The 20,561-nt window shown below is 63.8% G+C and overlaps 1 protein-coding gene across 1 annotated transcript in view; it reads right to left on the bottom strand.

Annotated features, from left to right (window-relative positions):
* Positions 1 to 20,561, bottom strand: part of CACNA1A (calcium voltage-gated channel subunit alpha1 A) — a 48,126-nt gene that overhangs the window by 13,945 nt on the left and 13,620 nt on the right. Inside the window, 28 exon segments of the mRNA XM_090128939.1 lie at positions 501 to 651; positions 784 to 884; positions 979 to 1,044; positions 1,148 to 1,264; positions 1,378 to 1,461; positions 1,906 to 2,016; positions 2,560 to 2,724; positions 3,837 to 4,038; positions 4,132 to 4,269; positions 5,420 to 5,580; positions 5,686 to 5,785; positions 8,042 to 8,148; positions 8,250 to 8,309; positions 9,636 to 9,765; positions 9,850 to 9,991; positions 10,774 to 11,132; positions 12,224 to 12,913; positions 13,980 to 14,146; positions 14,149 to 14,240; positions 14,330 to 14,447; positions 14,557 to 14,629; positions 14,747 to 14,878; positions 14,970 to 15,082; positions 16,194 to 16,306; positions 18,242 to 18,451; positions 20,063 to 20,152; positions 20,288 to 20,344; positions 20,417 to 20,532. Coding sequence (XP_089985065.1) covers positions 501 to 651; positions 784 to 884; positions 979 to 1,044; positions 1,148 to 1,264; positions 1,378 to 1,461; positions 1,906 to 2,016; positions 2,560 to 2,724; positions 3,837 to 4,038; positions 4,132 to 4,269; positions 5,420 to 5,580; positions 5,686 to 5,785; positions 8,042 to 8,148; positions 8,250 to 8,309; positions 9,636 to 9,765; positions 9,850 to 9,991; positions 10,774 to 11,132; positions 12,224 to 12,913; positions 13,980 to 14,146; positions 14,149 to 14,240; positions 14,330 to 14,447; positions 14,557 to 14,629; positions 14,747 to 14,878; positions 14,970 to 15,082; positions 16,194 to 16,306; positions 18,242 to 18,451; positions 20,063 to 20,152; positions 20,288 to 20,344; positions 20,417 to 20,532 — 4,165 coding nt within the window.

Raw genomic sequence — 20,561 nt, 5'->3', positions numbered from 1 at the left:
GGATGGGATGGGGTGGGATGGGATGGAATGGGGTGGGATGGGATGGGATGGGATGGGGACACCTACTTGGATGGGGATGGGATGTGATGGAGTTGGATGGGGTTGGGTTGGGATGGATGGGATGGGATGGGATGGGATGGGATGGGATGGGATGGGATGGGATGAGATGGATGGGGTTGGGATGGGACGGGATGGATGGGATGGATGGGATGGATGGGATGGGATGGGATGGAGTTGGATGGGATGGGATGATGTTGGGGACCCCCATGTGAACAGGGATGGATGGGGTTGGGTTGGGATGGATGGGATGGGATGGGATGGGATGGAGTTGGATGGGATGGGATGATGTTGGGGACCCCCATGTGAACGGGGATGGATGGGGTTGGGTTGGGATGGGGATGGATGGGGGCGGGATGGTGTTGGGGACCCCCACCTGGACGGATGGGGACGGATGGGGGGGGGCGCGGGGTTGGGGACCCCCTGCGCAGCGCGGTGCTCACCAGGAAGGAGCAGAGGAAGATGAAGGAGACGAAGTAGAAGTAGGCAAACTCATTGCCACACTCATCCTCCTTGATGCCCGAGTTCTCGTCGCAGGGTTTGCCGCTCAGGCACGACAGCATGATCTCATGCCAAGCCTCCCCCGTGGCGCTCCTGGGGGGGACGCAGGGGGCACCGGGATGGGGGCGGGGGGGGCGTAAAACCCCCCCCACGGGGACCCCGAGCCGTGGGAGTGCCCCACTGGGGATGAATTTGGGGAGGGGGTCCCGTCCCGGTGCCTCCCACCTGAAGAGCAGCATGAGGGCCTGGAAGAAGGTGCGGAAGTTGTTGTGCTGCGTGATGGCCGACTCGTCGTCCTCCTCCTCGATGCCGATGTTCCCAAAGACCTGGGGGGGAGGGGGTGTGGTGGTGGGGGGGTTCAGGCGGGGTGGGAGGCGGGGGGGGGTCTCCCCGGGGTGGGGGGGGGCGCGGGGCTCTCACCTGCATGCCGATGATGGCGTAGATGAAGAAGAGCATGGCGATCAGCAGGCAGACGTAGGGCAGCGCCTGGGGGGGCACGGCGGGGCCGTTACGGGGATGGGGGCTGTGGGGGGGGGTGGGGGGGGGTTTCAGTGAAGGGGGGGGGGTGAGGATGAGGAGGGGGCGGCACCTTGAAGGACTGCACGAAGGTCCAGAGCAGGATGCGGATGGTGTAACCCTGGCGCAGCAGCTTGATGAGCCGCGCGGCGCGGAACAGCCGCAGGAAGCTGAGGTTGATGAAGTTGTTCTGGATTGGGGAGGGGGGGGGGGGGGCCACAGAGGGTGAGGAGGGGGCTCAGCAAGGCCAGGACCCCCCCCCCGCCCCCCCCCTCCCCAAACACGGTCACAGCTGTCACCCACCCCGAACTCCGTCACCAGGATGTCTGTGATGCTGCCCAGCACCGTGACGAAGTCGAAGACGTTCCACGCGTCGCGGAAGTAATTCTGGAGGGGGAAATGGGGTGAGGGGTCCCCAGGGTCCCCATGTCCCCGCTGTCCCCGTGTCCCCCATCCCCATGTCCCCCCCACGTCCCCAAATTGCCATGTCCCCACGTCCCCACATCCCACTGCCCCCATGTCCCCATGTCCCCCATATCCCCACATCTCCCCCCATGTCCCCACATCCCAAAATCCTCACATCCCCATGTCCCCCCATGTCCCTATGTCCCCATATCCCCACATCCCCACACCCTATGTCCCCATTTCCCATGTAACCAAATCCCCTCATCCCCCCATGTTCCCCCCACATCCCCCCATATCCCCACATCCCCACATCCCCATCTCCCAATATCCCCACATCCCCACACCCCATGTCCCCATTTCCCATATAACCAAATCCCCACATCCCCCCACGTCCCCCCACGCCCCCCAGCAGCACGGGGCACCCACCAGCACCCCGAAGGCCATAATCTTCAGCAGACACTCGAGGGAGAAGAGGGAGGTGAAGACGTTGTTGAACATCTTGAGAACGTTCTCGTAGGCATCGGAGGCGTCGTAGAACTGAGGGGGGGGACAGCAGTGGGGGGTGGGGAGGGGTCCCAGGGTGTGGGGACAGGGATGGGTACAAGGGGATGGGGGTGGGTCCCAAGGGATTGGGATGGAGGGAGGAGGGTCCCAGGGGGTGGGGGTGGGGATAGAGATGAGATATGGGGGCAAGGAGGGGTTCCAGGGGGTTGGGGTGAGGATGGGGACGGGATATGGGAACAAGGAGGGGGTCCTGCGGGATGGGGAGGGGTCCTAGGGGATGAGGATGGGTCCCAGGGGATGGGGTGGGGTCCCAGGGAATGGGGTCCCAAGGGATGGGGGAAGGGATGGGTCCCGAAGAATGGGGATGGGTCCCATGGGATGGGGACAGGATATGGGGACGAGGACGGGGACCACAAACTGAAGGGGGCAGGGAGAGGACAGAGAGGGGACAGAGAGGGGACACGAAAGGGACACGAAGGGGACACGGAGGGATCCTGGCAGGACGAGGAGACGGGCTGGGCAGAGGGGATGGGGTGAGACCCCAAAGGGTCGCCGTGGGAAGGGGGGGCCACCGACCTTCATCATGAGGACGATGGTGTTGAGGGCGATCATGGCCATGATGGTGTACTCGAAGGGCGGCGACACCACGAACTGCCACATGCGGTACTGGAAGCTCTGGCGGTTCTGCGGCATGTGCCGGGTCAGCGGCTTGGCGCTGATGGCGAAGTCGATGCACGCCCTCTGGGGGGGGGGAAACGACACAAAATGGGGGGTGTCAGCCCATCCTGAGCAGCCCCAGGGGGCCCAAATGGGGTCCAAAATGGCTTCGGGGGCACCCAACTGTTTTGGGACATCCAGTGATTTGGGACATCCAATGACTTTGGGAAACCCGATGATTTGGGACATCCAATGGTACTGGGGACACCCGATGAATGACTTTGGGGACACTCAATGATTTGGGGGCACCCAATGACTTTGGGGACAATTAATAAGTTTGGGACACACAATGATTTGGGACATCCAGTGATTTGGGACATCCAATGACTTTGGGAAACCCGATGATTTGGGACATCCAATGATACTGGGGACACCCGATGAATGACTTTGGGGACACTCAATGATTTGGGGGCACTCAATGACTTTGGGGACATTCAACGACTCTGGGGACACGCAATGATTTGGGATAGCCAGTGAGTTGGGACACCCAATGATTTGGGACATCCAATGATTTGGGACACCCAATGAATGACTTTGGGCACCCAACGACTTTGGGGACATCCAATGACTTTGGGGACACGCAATGATTTGGGACATCCAATGATTTGGGACATCCAATGACTTTGGGACACTCATTGAATGACTCTGGGCACCCAATGACTTTGGGGACACTCAATGATTTGGGGACATCCAATGAATGACTTTGGGACACCCAACAACTTTGGGGCACCCGATGAGTGACTTTGGGGACACTCAATGATTTGGGGGGACAGCCAACGACTTCAGGACACCCAATGAGTTTGGGGGCACTCAATGATTTTGGGGACATTGAGTAACTTGGGACACACAATTATTTGGGGACACCCAATGAATGACTTTGGGCGCCCAATGACTTTGGGGACATTCAGTAACTTCAGGACACACAATGATTTGGGGACATCCAATGATTTGGGGACACCCAATGACTTTGGGGGCACTCAATGACTTTGGGGACATCCAATGACTTTGGGGAACACCCGATGACTTTGGGGCACCCAATGAGTGACTTTGGAGACATTCAATGTCTTTGGGGCACCCAATGATTCGGGGACACCGGGTGCTGCCACCCATCCCCAAGGGTGCCCGGCTGGCGTCACCTCGTTCTTCTCCAGGCTGTACTCCTCCATCATTTTGTCCCCCTGCTCCTGGAAGGTGATGATGATCAAAGCCACGAAGATGTTGACGAAGAAGAAGGGGAAGACGACGAAGTAAACCACGTAGAAGATGGACATCTCCATGCGGTACCCGGGGCTGGGGCCCTGGTTCTCGTAGGTGGCGTCCACCGAGTGCTTCAGGACCCTTAGGGTGGGACACACGGGGGGTGACCCACGGGGTCCGACCCCCCCCCACCCCCCCCGGAGCCCACCCCCACCCCACAACACCCCCCCTTACTGCGGCCACCCCTCCCCGGTGGAGACGGTGAAGAGGGTGAGCAGCGCCCAGAGCACGTTGTCGTAATGGAAGTCGTATTTCTTCCACTCCCTCCTCTGCGCCTTCACCTCGTTCTTCTCGTAGACCAGGTACTCCCCCCTGCGGGGAGGGGGCGGTGGGTTGGGGGGCTTCTGATTCGGGACGTTCGGTGGCTTTGGGGGTAGCCAACGAAGGACTCTGGGGACACCCATTGACTTTGGGGGCACCCAATGATTTTGGGGACACCCAATGACTTTGGGGCACCCAATGAGTTTGGGACATTCATTGACTTTAGGGGCACCCAATGACTTTGGGACACCCAATGAATGATTTTGGGGTCACCCAATGACCTTGGGGGCTGTCAATGACTTTGGGACACCCAATGAGTTTGGGAAACCCAATGATTTTGGGGGCACCCAATGACTTTGGGACATCAAATGGCTTTGGGGACACCCGATGAATAGCTATGGGCACCCAATGACTTTGGGACACCCAGTGAATGATTTTGGGGGCACCCAATGACTTTGGGGGCAGTCAATGACTTTGGGGCACCCAATGACTTTGGGGCACCCAGTGAATGACTCTGGGGGCACCCAATGACCTTGGGGGCTGTCAGTGACTTTGGGACACCCATTGACTTTGGGACACCCAATGATTTGGGGGACACCCAATGACCTTGGGGGCAGTCAGTGACTTTGGGGACACTCAATAACTTTGGGACACCCAATGAATGACCTTGGGGACACCCAATGACTTTTGGGCACTCAATGACTTTGGGACACCCAATGACTTTGGGACACCCAATGAATGATTTTAGGGGCACCCAATGACTTTGGGACACCCAATGATTTGGGGACACCCAATGACTTTTGGGCACTCGATGACTTTGGGACACCCAATGACTTTGGGACACCCAATGAATGACTTGGGGGCACCCAGTGACTTTGGGACATTCAATAATTTTGGGACACCCAATGACTTTGGGACACCCAATGACTTTTGGGCAATCAATGACTTTGGGGACACTCTATGACTTTGGGACACCCAATGAATGACCTTGGGGGCACCCAGTGACTTTGGGACATTCAATAATTTTGGGACACCCAATGATTTGGGGACACCCAATGACTTTTGGGCACTCAATGACTTTGGGACACCCAATGACTTCGGGACACCCACCGATTTGGGAAAACCCAATGACTTTGGGACACCCACCGATTTGGGGCCGCCCAACAGGGGTGGGGGGCGCGGGGGGGGGGTCCGTCTGTACCTGCAGTCCTTCTCGAACTCCTTGGACTCGTCGGTGCAGTAGAAGAATTTGCCCTTGAAGAGCTGAACGGCCACCACGGCGAAGATGAACATGAAGAGCATGTAGACGATGAGGATGTTGAGGACGTTCTTCAGCGAGTTGACCACGCAGTCAAACACAGCCTGGGGGTGGGGATAAAGAGATCGGGGGGGGGGAGAGGGGGAGGGTCAGCCTCTGGTGAGGACCCCCCCGGTGGGGTACAGCAAAGCCCCCCCCCCCCGACCCACCTTCAGCTTGGGTAACCTCTTGATGGTCTTCAGAGGCCGGAGGACGCGGAGGACGCGCAGGGATTTGATGGTGTTGATGTCCTTCCCTTTGCTGCTGCCGCTGCGGGGACAAGGGGGGACGTGGGGGGGTCGATGGGGGGGGGGGGGGGGCGCAGGGAGGGGACGCGGAGGCCTCCCCCCCCCCCCCCTTTGCACCCCTCCCACCCCCCTCACCCCATAGATTGGTGGGGCTGAAGGCTGAGGTGCCCCCCATGGGTGCCACACTGGGATCGTCCCCTCCTGAGGTTCAGTTTTGGGGATGGATGAGGAGAGACGGGGGGGGGGGGGGCGTGGGGGGGAGCGAGGAGCGACCGTGAGCACGAGGAGAGCACGAGGACGGAGACGGGGGGGTGGGGGGCACGTGGGGGGGGCTGGGGGGGGGACAGAAAGGCAGAAGGATTTACCGTGAGCTGCTCCTGCGGTTGGTGGCAGTGGAAGAGACAAGGAACGGTGAGAGCGCGGACCCCCACCCCCACAGAGCCCCCACCCCCGGGTGGCTCAGCCCCTCGTGGGGGGCTCCCAGGAATTGGGGGGGGGGGGTCCCAGGAATTGGGGGGCTCCTGGGGGGGGCTCCAGGACCTGGGGGGCTCCAGCACTTCCCTTGGGAGGGGCGCCCACCCTTTGATAGTTGGGGGGCTGCTCCCCCGTGGGGTCTCCCCTTGGCTGGGGGGGGGTTGGGGGGCATTCAATGACCTGGGGACGCCCCCCCCCACCCCCCCACCTCTAATTGGGAGTGATTGATGGCTTGGAGGATGATTAATTATTATGCAAGGCACTCAGCGGGTTGGGAGAAGCTGAAGAATTTGGGGGGCACTCGGTGACTTTGGGGTCACGCAATGGTTTGGGGGCACCCAATGATTTTGGGGTCACTCAATGATTTGGGGCACCCAATGATTTTGGGGTCACCCAATGGTTTGGGGCACCCAATGACTTTGGGACAGTCAATGGCTTTGGGGACACTCAATGATTCGGGGACACCCAATGAGTTTAGGGACATTCATGGATTTGGGGACACCCAATGACTCTGGGGTCACTCAATGATTTGGGGACATTTGTTGATTTGGGACACCCAATTATTTGGGGAAACCCAATGATTTGGGGACAACCAATGACTTGGGGGTCACTTGATGACTTTGGGGACATTCATTGATTTGGGGACACACAATGACTTTGGGGACACCCAATGACTTTGGGAACACTCAATAATTTGGGGACACCCAACGACTTTGGGGTCACCCAATGACTTTGGGACAGCCAATGAACGACTTTGGGGTCACCCAATGATTCAGGGCACCCAATGACTTTGGGGCTGCTCTGTTATTTGGGAACACTCAATGATTTGGGGACACCCAATGACTTTGGGGACACCCAATGACTTTGGGACACCTAATGAACGACTTTGGGGTCACCCAATGATTTGGGGACACCCGATGACTTTGGGACACCCAATGACTTTGGGAAACCCAACGAATGACTTTGGGGTCACCCAATGATTTGGGGCACCCAATGACTTTGGGACACCCAATGAGTTTGTGACACCCAATGAATGACTTTGGGGTCACCCAATGATTCGGGGCACCCGATGACTTTGGGTCTGCTCTGTTATTTGGGGACACCCGATGACTTTGGGACACCCAATGAACGACTTTGGGGTCACCCAATGATTTGGGGACACCCGATGACTTTGGGACACCCAATGACTTTGGGAAACCCAACGAATGACTTTGGGGTCACCCAATGATTTGGGGCACCCAATGACTTTGGGACACCCAATGAGTTTGTGACACCCAATGAATGACTTTGGGGTCACCCAATGATTCGGGGCACCCGATGACTTTGGGGCTGCTCTGTTATTTGGGGACACCCAATGACTTCGGGACACCCAACGAATGACTTTGGGGTCACCCAATGATTTGGGGCACCCAACAACTTTGCGAACACCCAACGATTTGGGGACACCCAACGATTTTGGGGCCGCCCCGTTATTCGGGGTTGCCCATCCCTTTTTAATCCCCATCCTCACACTGAGGTCCCTCGGTGTTTTCTGGGATTCCTCCCCGCCCTCCCCCCCACGCTTCCCCCCCCCCAGGGAAGCCCCACAGCCACCAGCCCCCCTTCCTGCCCCCCATGGGGACCCCAACGTGGTGACGGGGACGGACAACACAGCACAGGACGTCAAAGCGCAGCGCAACGAGGAGACACAGAGCGGGGGGGGGGGGGGTTTGAGGGCGGGGGGCACTGGAGGGGAGGGTGTGTGGGGGGAGGGGGGTCACTCTGACCCCCCCCCAACCCCCCCAATGGTGGCACAGGGACTCACGTGAAGGCAAAGGCCACCAACGCTCCGCTGACCACGATGAAGTCCAGGATGTTCCACAGGTCGCGGAAATAGGCACCTTGGTGAAGCACCAGCCCCAAATCCACCATCTTGGGGGGGGGGGGGGGGAGGGGGGGGTGATGAGAGGGGGGTCCTGCCCCCCCCCCCCTTCCTCCCCCAGCCCCTCCCCCCCGCTCCCCCCAGCACTCACCTTTATCACCATCTCGAAGGTGAAGACGCCCGTGAAGACGTAATCGAAGTAACGCAGGACCTGCAGGGAGGGGGGGGGGATGAGGGGGGAGTGGGATTTGGGGACCCCCCCCCCCACACACACACACAAATATGGCTGTGGGACCTCTGGGCGCCTCAGGACCCAATCCCAGCACCCTGGGACTCACCCCCCCAACCCCCCTTCATGCCAAGGCTGTGGGACCCCCCCTCAGACCCATAGGGCCGCTCTCAAGACCCCTCCCTATCACCCAGCCACCCCCTGGTGTCCCAAAATTATGGAACCCCCCCCCCCAAATCTTTAGGACCCCCCCCATGATCTCAGAGCATCCCACAGCTATGAGACCCCACAAAACTTTAAGCCCCCCTACAAACCCTCAGAACCCCTCCCCACACCCCCAGGACCCCTCCTCATCACCCAGGACCCCAGGACTTCTCCCCACCCCCCCAGGGACCCCTCCCTACCCCCCCAGGACCCCTTCCTCACTCCCCAGGACCCCAGGACTCCCCCCCACCCCCCCAGGGACCCCTCCCTACCATCCCAGGACCCTTCCCTACACCCCCAGGATCCCTCCTCACCTCCCACGACCCCTTCCTCACCCCCCAGGACCCCTCCCCGCTGCCCCAGGACTCCTTCCTCACTCCCCACGACCCCTTTCTCACCCCCCAGGACCCCTCCCCGCTGCCCCAGGACCCCTTCCTCACCCCCAAGGACCCCTTCTTCACCCCCTAGGACCCCTTCCTCACCCCCACGACCCCTCCCCGCTGCCCCAGGACCCCTTCCTCATCCCCCAGGACCCCAGGACTCCCCCCCACCCCCCAGGGACCCCTCCCTCCCATCCCAGGACCCCTCCTCACCCCCAGGACCCCTCCCTCACTCCCCAGGACCCCAGGACTCCTTCCCACCCCCCCAGGGACCCCTCCCTACCATCCCAGGACCCTTCCCTACACCCCCAGGACCCCTCCTCACCTCCCACGACCCCTTTCTCACCCCCCAGGACCCCTCTCCACTGCCTCAGGACCCCTTCCTCACCCCCCAGGACCCCTTCCTCACCCCCACGACCCCTCCCTGCTGCCCCAGGACCCCTTCCTCATCCCCCAGGACCCCAGGACTCCCCCCCACCCCCCCTGGGACCCCTCCCTACCCCCCCAGGACCCCTCCTCATCCCCCATGACCCCCCTTCCCCCTCTCCACCCCCCCCTCAGCCCCCCTTTATGCATCATCTCAAGCTCGGAACGATTTCTCCGGCCGCAAATTTCAGATCTCCCCCACCTCCTCCACCCCCCCCCCCTCTCCCCCAACTCAGAACCCAACCCGGGGGTGGCGGGGGGGTGGTGGTGGTGGTGTTGGGGGGGGGGTTTCCCTCACGTTGTTGCGGGGGGCGTTGGGCTGCACGGGGTCCTCGGCCGCCAGGGCGATGCTGCTCATGGCGATGACCATCAGGATGCACATCTCGAAGTAGCGCAGGTTGACGATGTAATGGCACAGGCGGCGAAACCTGCGGCGGAAGGGGGGGGGGGGGGTCGTAGGGGGGGTGGATGGGATGGGATGGGACCCCCCCCCCCTTCCCGGATACACTCACGGGTTGGTGGTGGACAGGATGAACATGGAGCTGTAGGGCACCATGGGTTTGGGGCCGTTTTCCTCGTCCCCGTTGCCTTCGTCCTCTTTTTTCTCCTCTTCCTCCTTCCTGGGCAGCGGCTCAGGGTTGGCGTTTCTGTTCACTGCACGGGGGGGGGGGGGCAAACGGGGGTGTCAAAGTCAAAGCCCCCCCCCCCCACCGTGTTCCCCCAGCACCGTATTGGCACCAAGGGGGTCCCATCCATGGGGGGGGGGGTCCCATCCATCCCAAAACCACAGTGGGATTGCGGGTCCCAACTATAGGGGGGGGCTCATCTATGGGAGGGGTCCCACCCATGGGGGGGGTCCCATCATTGGGGGGGTCCCATCCATGGGTGTCCCATCCATCCCTACACCACAGTGGCACCAAGGGGGTCCCATCCACGGGGGTCCCAACCAAGGGGGTCCCATCCATGGGTGGTGGGGTCCCATCTATGAGGGTCCCATCCATTGGGGGTGGGTGCCACCCATGGGGGAGGGTCTCGTTCATCCCTACACCACAATGGCACCAAGGGGGTCCCATCAATGGGGGTCCCAACCAAGGGGGTCACATCCATGGGTGGTGGGGTCCCATCTAGGGGGGTCCTATCCATCCCTACACCACAGTGGCACCAAGGGGGTCCCATCCATTTTAGGCAGGGGTCCCATCCATGGGGGTCCCATCCATGGGGGTCCCATGCATCCCAACACCACAATGGCACCAAGGGGGTCCCATCCATGGGGTCCCATTCATTGGGGTCCCATCCACTGGGGGGGGGTCCCATCCATAGGGGAGGATCCCATCCATCCCTACACCACAGTGGCACCAAGGGGGTCCCATCCACGGGGGTCCCATCCTTCGGGGTCCCACCCATCCCACCGCCGCGCTGCCTCCGTGTCCCCGTACTTTGCACCAGGGCGCTGCTGGGGGGCGGTGGGAGCAGGGGGGGGATCTCCACGGCCGTGTGCTCCGCCCTGTGCTCCGCTCTGCGCAGCGCCGCCGCCGGGTTGTTGTGCGCGGGGGGGTTGGCGACCGCGAAGCCGCCGTCGGGGGGGGGCGGCGGGTTGTTGTGGGGGCCTCGGCGGGGGGCGGGCGGGGGGCACTCGGTGTGGTTGCCCAGGGGGGGCTCCCCGGTGGCCAATTTGTTGTTTTTCATGTTGTCGATGTCCTCGGCCACCGGCGGCTCCAGCCGCGCCGGGTCCTGCTGGATGGGCCGCGTGGTGGACAGCGTGGGGGCCGGCAGCGCCGCCGTGCCGTGGTTCTCCCTGGGGGGGGGTTGGGGGGGGCTCAGAGCGGGACCCCCAGCCGGGGGTGCGAGGTGGGGAGGTGGGGGGGTCAGTGCTGCCGCAGGTGGGGGTGGGGTGGAGATGGGATGGGGATGGGGATGGGGATGGGGATGGGGTTGGGATGGAGATGGAGATGGAGATGGGATGGAAGTGGGGTTGGAGTAGAAATAGGGCTGGGATGGGATGGGGTTGGAGATGGGGATGGGGTTGGAGTGGAGATGGAGATGGGGATGAAGATGGAGATGGGATGGAGATGGAGATGGAGATGGGATGGAAATGGGGTTAGGGTTGGAGTAGAGATGGGGTGGGATGAAGATGGGTTGGGATGGAGATGGGGTTGGAGTGGAGATGGGATGGAGATGGGAATGAGATCAAGGTGGGGTTGGGATGGAAATAGGGCTGGGATGGGATGGGGTTGGGATGGAGGTGGGGTTGGGGTGGAAACAGGGCTGGGATGGGATGGGGCTGGGATGGGATGGGGTTGGGATGGAAATGGGGTTGGGGTGGAAACAGGGCTGGGATGGGATGGAGGTGGGATGGGGTGGAAATAGGGCTGGGATGGGATGGGGTTGGGATGGGGATGGGATGGAAATAGGGCTGGGATGGAAATAGGGCTGGGATGGGATGGGGTTTGGGGTGGAAATAAGGCTGGGATGGGATGGGGTTGGGTGGAAATAGGGCTGGGATGGGAAGAGGAAGGGAAGGGAAGGGAAGGGAAGGGAAGGGAAGGGAAGGGAAGGGAAGGGAAGGGAAGGGAAGGGAAGGGAAGGGAAGGGAAGGGAAGGGAAGGGAAGGGAAGGGAAGGGAAGGGAAGGGAAGGGAAGGGAAGGGAAGGGAAGGGAAGGGAAGGAAATAGGGCTGGGCTGGGAAGGGGATGGGACGGAAATAGGGCGGGGATGGGATGGGGATGGGATAGGATGGAAATAGGGCTGGGCTGGGCCGGGCCGCGCGGCGCGGCGCACAGCGTGGGCACCAGCAACGCGGCGGTGCCGCGGTTCCGCCTACGGGACGGCGGGGGTCTCACAGCGGGACCCCCACCCGTGGCGCCGCGCGGGGAGGCGGGGGCTCACCGCCGCCGCCGGTGCCGCCGCTCCCTGTCGTCCCGTCTGCCGTCGCCGTCGAAGCCGCCGCCGCCCGCCGCGTGCCGGTGCCGCCTGCGCCGCTCCCCGTCCCCGCGCTCGGCGTCGCCGTCGCCCCGCGCGGCCCGGCCCCCGTCGCGGTGCCGCGGCCGCCTCTCCTCGCCCTCCTCCGCCGCCCTCCGGTGCGCCCGGTGCCGCCGGTGCTCCGCCTGCGGGGAGCCGAGCCGCCCGTCCCGGCTGCGGTGTCGCCGCTCCCTCGCGCGCTCCGCGTCCCCGCACCCGCGCTCCGGTTCCCGGCCGCGGGGCTGCCGGCCGTCGGCGGGGTCGGCGGGGTGCGGGGCGGCGGGGGGGGCGGCGGGGGGCTCGGCGCGGCGGGGCTGGCGGCGCGCCTCGTCGGCGTGGCGCGGGGCGGCGAAGCGCGGCTCCGCCGGCGGCTCCCCGGCTCGCGTCTTGTTGGTGTTGTTGTTGCGGTTCTCCTGCGGGTCCACCACCAGCGGCCGGTCCGCGTGGCTCTTCATGTCGGGCCGCAGGTGGCGGCCGTACGGCAGCTTCCAGCGCTCCTCGGGCTCCAGCTCGCTGTACAGCGCCTCGCGGCTCGCCAGGAGGTTCTGCTTGCGCAGCTCGCTCGTCCGCTGCTCCCACACCGAGCGGGAGCCCTTCTGGTTCTTCTGCTGCTCCTTCCTGCGGGGACACCGGGCGCGGGGCAACGGGGTTGGGGTGCGGGTGGAGATGGGTGGGTGGGGGTGGGGATGGGGTGGAAATGGGGCTCGGATGGGGATGGGATGGGGTTGGGGTTGGGGTTGGGGTTGGGATGGGCTTGGGATGGAGATGGGTGGAAATGGGGTTGGGATGGGGATGGGGTTGGGATGGAGGTGGAGATGGGGATGGGGATGGGGTTGGGATGGGGATGGGATGGGGTTGGGGTGGAGATGGGGTGGAAATGGGGTTGGGATGGGGATGGGATGGGGTTGGGGTTGGGGTTGGGGTTGGGGTTGGGGTTGGAGTTGGGATAGGGTTGGGGTGGAGATGGGGATGGGGTGGGGTTGGGCTTGGGATGGAGATGGGTGGAAATGGGGTTGGGATGGGGATGGGATGAGGTTGGGGTTGGGATGGAGATGGGGTGGAAATGGGGTTGGGATGGGGATGGGATGGGGTTGGGGTTGGGATGGGGATGGGATGGGGTTGGGGTTGGGGTTGGGGTTGGAGTTGGGATAGGGTTGGGGTGGAGATGGGGATGGGGTGGGGTTGGGCCTGGGATGGAGATGGGTTGAAATGGGGTTGGGATGGGGATGGGATGAGGTTGGGGTTGGGGTGCAAATGGGGATGGAGATGGGGATGGGGTTGGGATGGAGGTGGAGATGGGGATGGGGTGGAGATGGGGATGGGGTGGGGTTGGGGTTGGGATGAGATGGGGTGGAGATGGGGTGGAAATGGGGTTGGGATGGGGATGGGGTTGGGATGAAGAAGGAGTTGGGATGGAGATGAAGATGGGGTGGAAATGGGGCTGGGATGGGGAGGGGGATGGGGTCGGGATGGATCTAGGATGGAAGGAGTTGGGATGGAGATGGGATGGAATCAAACTGGGATGGGGGTGGGATGGAGCCGTGATGCAGCCATGATGGAGCCGTGATGGAGCCATGACGCAGCCATGAAGCAGCCATGATGCAGCCATGATGCAGCCATGACGCAGCCATGACGCAGCCATGATGCAGCCATGACGCAGCCGTGCCACCCGCGCCGCACTCACACGGCGATGGACAGGTTGGCCGCCGACAGCGGGCTGACTTCTGCCACCTCCTTGGCCTTCTGCAGCGCCAGCTTCTGGTTGGCGGCCTCCTCCTCCTCCTGCTCGTCCTGCACAGCCCCCCCACCCCCCCTCCCCATTCAGCACCGGGGGGCCGCGGCACCGCGGAGCCCCCAGCCCCGAGCCCAGCCCTCACCTTGGTCAGCTCCTGCGCGTTGGCCAAGTTGTCCACCGCGATGGCCAAGAAGACGTTCAGGAGGGTGTCTGGGGGCTGGGTCAAGGCAAAGAGACCCCAGCGTGGCCCCCCCCCTGACCCCCAGAGCCCCCCCGAGGATGCAGACCCCCAAGGATACAATTCCCAAAGAGGGTGAGGACGATGAAGTAGACGGAGAACATCATCCCCCCCTTGACGCCGCCCTGAGATTTGATGCCGTCGTACATCACCGCGTTCCAATCCTCTCCTGTCAGGATCTGCGGGGTGGGGGGTGGGGGGGGGGGAAATGGGAGCTGCGTGGGGACCCCCGCCCCCTTCCGAACCCCAGGGGGGTCTCCAATGGGGGGCGGGGGGGGGGGGTCCTACCTGAAACACCGTCATTATTGCTGCTGGGAAAGTGTCGAAGTTGGTGGGGGGGGTCCCGGTGTCAAAATTGAACCTGGGAGGGGGAGGCGGCTGTCGGATCCGGGGGGGGGCTCAGCGGGACCCTCAGGGTTGGGGGTGCCCCCCCTTCCCCCCCCCCCCAAACCTCCCCCCCCCCCCCCCCGTTACTCACTGCCCCCCGAAAAGCTGCATCCCCAGAAGGGCGAAGACGACGATGAAGAGGAAGAGGAGGAAGAGGAGGCTGATGATGGACTTCATGGAGTTGAGGAGGGAGACCACCAGGTTCCGCAGGGAAGCCCAGTACCTGCGGGGGGCGGGGGGGGACAGACGGTCAGGATGGGGACAGACGGACACAGAGAGAGGGAAGGACGCATGGACGGGGGGGGGGGCCTTACTTGGTGACCTTGAAGATGCGCAGTAACCTGAGAGCTCGCAGCACGCTGATCCCAAAGGAGGTGCCTGGCTTCACCACGGCCCAAATCACCTCAAAGATGCTTCCGATGATAACCTGGGGGGGCGGGGGGCACAGGGTCCCCATTGTGCCCCCATTGTGCCCCCATTGTGACCCCATTGTGTCCCCATTGTGACCCCATTGTGCCCCCATTGTGACCCCGTTGTGTCCCCATTGTGCCCCCGTTGTGCCCCCATTGTGACCCCACTGTGCCCCCATTGTGCCCCCGTTGTGCCCCCATTGTGACCCCATTGTGACCCCATTGTGCCCCCATTGTGCCCCCATTGTGCCTCCATTGTGACCCCACTGTGACCCCATTGTGTCCCCATTGTGCCCCCGTTGTGCCCCCATTGTGCCTCCATTGTGACCCCACTGTGACCCCATTGTGTCCCCATTGTGCCCCCGTTGTGCCCCCATTGTGTCCCCATTGTGTCCCCACTGTTCCCATTCCCGTCCCATTCCCATCCAATCCCATTGCTCGCCCATTGGATCCCCATCCCGTTCCCAATCCCATTCTCACTGCAGTTCCTACCCCAGCGTACCCCCACCCCATCCCTCCCCATCCCACCCCATTCCCATTGTGTCCCTGTCCCCATCCCCATCCCACCCCATTCCATCCCCACCATGTCCCCATCCCATCCCATCCCATCCCATCCCATCCCATCCCATCCCATCCCATCCCATCCCATCTAATCCCAATCCCAATCCCAATCCCATCCCATTCAATCCCAAACCCATCCCTTCCCAATCCCCATTCCCATCCCAGTCTCCTCCCCACCCCCCTCCCCATCCCCATCCCAATCCCAATCCTAATCCCAATCCCAATTCCATCCTAATCCCAATCCCAATCCCATCCCCACTCCAATTCCATCCCAATCCCAATCGCATCCCATCCCAATCCCAATCCCATCCCAATCCCATCCCAATCCCAATCCCAATCCCAATCCCATCCCCACCACAATCCCAATTCCATCCCAATCCTAATCCCATCTCCATCCCATCCCAATCCCATCCCACCCCAATCCCAATCCCAATCCCCACCCCAGTCCCAATCCCACCCCAAACCCAATCCCCATCCCACCCCAATCCCACCCCATTCCCAATCCCGCCCCAATCCCAATCCCAATCCAATCCCAATCCCAGTCCCTCCCCTCCCCGCCCGACTCACGGCGCAGTCGAAGCAGTTGAAGGAGGAGTGGAAGTAGGGCCGCGTCCCCAGCCCGTACATCTTTATAAACATTTCGGACATGAAAAGTCCCAGGAAAATGAATTCTGCATAGTCTGGGGGGCGAGAGACGGGTCGGATGGGGGGGGTCCGGGGGGGGGGTCAGATGGGGGGGGGGTCAGATGGGGGGGGGGTCCCGGGGGGGAACTCTTCTAGAGGGGGTCCTGGGGGGGATCCCAGAGGGGGGAACTTGGGGGGTCCTGGGGGGGTCCCAGGGGGGGTCCTGGGGGTGGGGGGTCCCGGGGGGGTACGTGGGGGGTCCTTGGAGGGGGTCCTGGGGGGGGTTCGAGGAGGGGTTCGAGGGGGGGTCCCAGGGGGGGGTTACCTGGGGGGGGTCCTGGGGAGGGGCCTGGGGGGGGTCCTGGGGGTGGGGGGTCCCGGGGGGGGTACTTGGGGGGTCCTTGGGGGGGGTCCTGGGGGGGTCCTGGGGGGGTTCCAAGGGGGGATCCTGGGGGGGGGTTACCTGGGGGGTTCCTAGGGGGGTCCTGGGGGGGGTCCTGGGGGTGGGGGGTCCCGGGGGGGTACTTGGGGGGTCCTTGGAGGGGGTCCTGGGGGGGGTTCGAGGGGGGGTTCGAGGGGGGGTCCCAGGGGGGGTTACCTGGGGGGTCCCTAGGGGGGGCCTGGGGGGGGTCCCAGGGGGGGTCCCATGGGGGGGTCCTGGGGAGGGGCCTGGGGGGGGTTCTGGGGGGGGGGGTACGTGGGGCGTCCTGGGGGGGGTCCTAGGGGGGGTCCTATGGGGGGGGCCCGAGGGGGATCCCAGGGGGTGGTACTTGGGGGGGTCCTGGGGGGGGGTCCTGGGGGGGGTTCGAGGGGGGGTTCGAGGGGGGGTCCCAGGGGGGGTTACCTGGGGGGTCCCTAGGGGGGGCCTGGGGGGGGTCCCAGGGGGGGTCCCATGGGGGGGTCCTGGGGAGGGGCCTGGGGGGGGTTCTGGGGGGGGGGGTACGTGGGGCGTCCTGGGGGGGGTCCTAGGGGGGGTCCTATGGGGGGGGCCCGAGGGGGATCCCAGGGGGTGGTACTTGGGGGGGTCCCTGGGGGGGGCAGTTCCAGGGGGGGTCCTGAGGGGGTTCCAAGGGGGGGTCCCAGGGGGGGTTACCTGGGGGGTCCTGGGGGGAATCTCAGGGGGCTTTTGGGGGGGGTACTTGGGGGGTCTCAGGGGGGGTTACCTGGGGGGGTCCCAGGGGGGTTCCCAAGGGGGATCCCAGGGGAGGGTACTTGGGGGGTCCTGGGGGGGTTCCAAGGGGGGGTCCCGGGGGGGTTACCTGGGGGGTCCCTAGGGGGGGTCCTGGGGAGGGGGTTCCAGAGGGGTTCCAAGGGGGGGTCCCAGGGGGTGGTACTTGGGGGGTCCCTGGGGGGGCAGTTCCAGGGGGGGTCCTGGGGGGGATCCTGGGGGGGGTCCCAGGGGGGGGTTACCTGGGGGATCCCTAGGAGGGATCCTGGGGAGGGGGTTCCAGGGGGGTTCCAAGGGGGGGTCCCAGGGGAAGGTACTTGGGGGGTCCCTGGGGGGTCCTGGGGGGGGGTTCCAAGGGGGGGTCCCGGGGGGGTTACCTGGGGGGTCCCTAGGGGGGGTCCTGGGGAGGGGATTCCAGGGGGGTTCCAGGGGGGGGTCCCAGGGGAAGGTACTTGGGGGGTCCCTGGGGGGTCCTGGGGGGGGGTTCCAAGGGGGGGTCCCGGGGGGGTTACCTGGGGGGTCCCTAGGGGGGGTCCTGGGGAGGGGGTTCCAGGGGGGTTCCAAGGGGGGGTCCCAGGGGGTGGTACTTGGGGGGTCCTGGGGGGGCAGTTCCGGGGGGGGTCCTGGGGGGGATCCTGGGGGGGGTCCCGGGGGGGTTTACCTGGGGGGTCCCTAGGGGGGGTCCTGGGGAGGGGGTTCCAGAGGGGTTCCAAGGGGGGGGTCCCAGGGATGGGTACTTGGGGGGTCCCTGGGGGGGTCCCAGGGGGGGTCCTGGGGGGGGGTTCCAAGGGGGGGTCCCGGGGGGGGGGGGGGGGGCTCTCACAGAGGAAGTCGGAGAGCCACTCGGGCTGGTCGTAGTGCACGATGGCGACGCAGAGCGTGTTGAGGGCCACCAGGCTGAGCACCGTCCAGTAGAACGCCTGCGTCTTCACCACGCGCCGGATGTAGAAGCGCATCCTGCGCTCCCGCTTGTGGAAGAAGGAGGCGTTCTCCAGCTTGGCGCTCTTCAGGCTGGCGCGGGCGAACGGGGAGCCTGCGGGGGGGGGGGGGGGGGGGGGTTGGGGTGGGGGGACACCGGGGGGTGGCACCTGTGTGGGGTCTGAGCTGCGCCGCTGCACGGCCAGCGCGTGGGGGGACCCCAAAAATAGCCATAGGAGACCCCAAAAACACACCTATGGGAGACCCCAAAAACACACATAGAAGACCCCAAATCCACCCATGGGTGACCCCAAACACACCCATAGGAGACCCCAAACCCACCCATGGGAGACCCCAAACACACCCATAGGAGACCCCAAAAACACACCCATGGGAGACCCCAAAAACAGCCATGGGAGACCCCAAACCCACCCATGGGTGACTCCAAAAACACCCATGGGAGACCCCAAAAACAGCCATGGGAGACCCCAAAAATACCCATAGGAGACCCCAAATACACCCATGGGAGACCCCAAATCCACCCATATGGGTGACCCCAATCACACCCATAGGAGACCCCAAAAACACACCCATCACAGACCCCAAATACACCCATGGGAGACCCCAAAAACACCTATGGGAGACCCCAAACACACCCATGGGAGACCCCAAAAACGGCCGTGGGAGACCCCAAAAACACCCATAGGAGACCCAAAAAAAACCCATAGCAGACCCCAAAAACGGCCATGGGAGACCCCAAATACACACATAGGAGACCCCAAATAGAGCCATGGGAGACTCCAAACCCACCCATGTGGGTGACCCCAAAAACACCCACAAAAGCCCCCAAACCCACCAAACCCACCATTTTGGAGACCCCAACCCCACCCATGGGCACCTCCACCCTACACGTATGGGATCCACCTCCACCCTACAGCTTTGGGGTTCCCCCAGCCCCCCATGGGTGCCCCCCACCCACCCATGGGCTTCTCCATCATACAGCTATGGGATCCACTTCCACCATATTCCTATGGGACCCACCTCCACCCTACACCCACGGCATCCCCCCGCCCACCCATGGGTGCCCCCCACCCACCCATAGGCGACCCCAAGCCCACTCATGTGCTCCTCCATCCTACACCTATGGGATCCTCCTCCCCCTACAGCTATGGGACCCACCTCCACCCCACACCTACGGCATCCCCCCCCCCACCCATGGGTGCCCCCCACCCACCCATGGGCTCCTCCATTCTACACCTACGGGACCCACCTCCACCTCACACCTATGGGATCCCCAAACCCACCCATAGGCTCCTCCATCCTACACCTATGGGATCCACCTCCCCCTCCACCTACGGGACCCACCTCCACCCTGCACCCACGGCATCCCCCCGCCCACCCATGGGTGCCCCCCACCCACCCATGGGCTCCTCTATCCTACAGCTATGGGACCCACCCCCATCCTACACCTATGGGATCCACTTCCCCCATACTCCTATGGGACCCACCTCCACCCTACACCCATGGGATCCCCCAGCCCACCCATGGGTGCCCCCCACCCACCCACAGGCGACCCCAAACCCACTCATGTGCTCCTCCATCCTACACCTATGGGATCCTCCTCCCCCTACACCCATGGGACCCACCACCCCCTCCACCTACGGGACCCACCTCCACCCCACACCCACAGCATCCCCCCCCCCACCCATGGGTGCCCCCCACCCACCCACGGAGGCGATGTCGGCCAGCTGCTCCTCGGCATCCTCCGGGCTCAGCAGATCCGTTTTGCTCTTCTTAATGGTGGCCCTTCTCAGAGCTCCCACAGGGACAGCGATGGGGGGAGGAAGGAGGGGGGTGGGGGGGCGTCGGCGTCACCCGGGGGGGGTCGGGACCCCGCAGACCCCCTCCCCAAATCCCCCCCTCCCCCCTGAGGAGCGGGGTGGGCACTTACCATCAAAGGGGTGCCGGGGTTCCCCTTCGCCTTCATCCTCGGCCAGGATGACTTCTTCTGAGAGCAAAGCGTGGGGCTCAGCGGGGTCCCTGGGGGGGGGGGCTGTAATTTGGGGAGGGGGCCGCTCACCCGCTTTGGAGATCCACTCCATGTAGCCGTTGAGCTCCCGCTCGATTTGCTGCTGCCTCCGCAGCTTCAGGAAGGCGCGGCGGTTCTCCACCCTTTCTCTCTCTTTGGCAAACTCCCTATAGGGCCGGGGGGGGGGGGGGGGGGG

The sequence above is a fragment of the Phasianus colchicus genome, chromosome 34 (genome assembly GCF_987193195.1).
Source record: "Phasianus colchicus chromosome 34, bPhaCol1.hap1.1, whole genome shotgun sequence".
Classification (NCBI taxonomy): domain Eukaryota; kingdom Metazoa; phylum Chordata; class Aves; order Galliformes; family Phasianidae; genus Phasianus; species Phasianus colchicus.
Note: the sequence above shows the minus strand (reverse complement) of the source record. Positions and strands in the feature narration are given on the sequence as shown.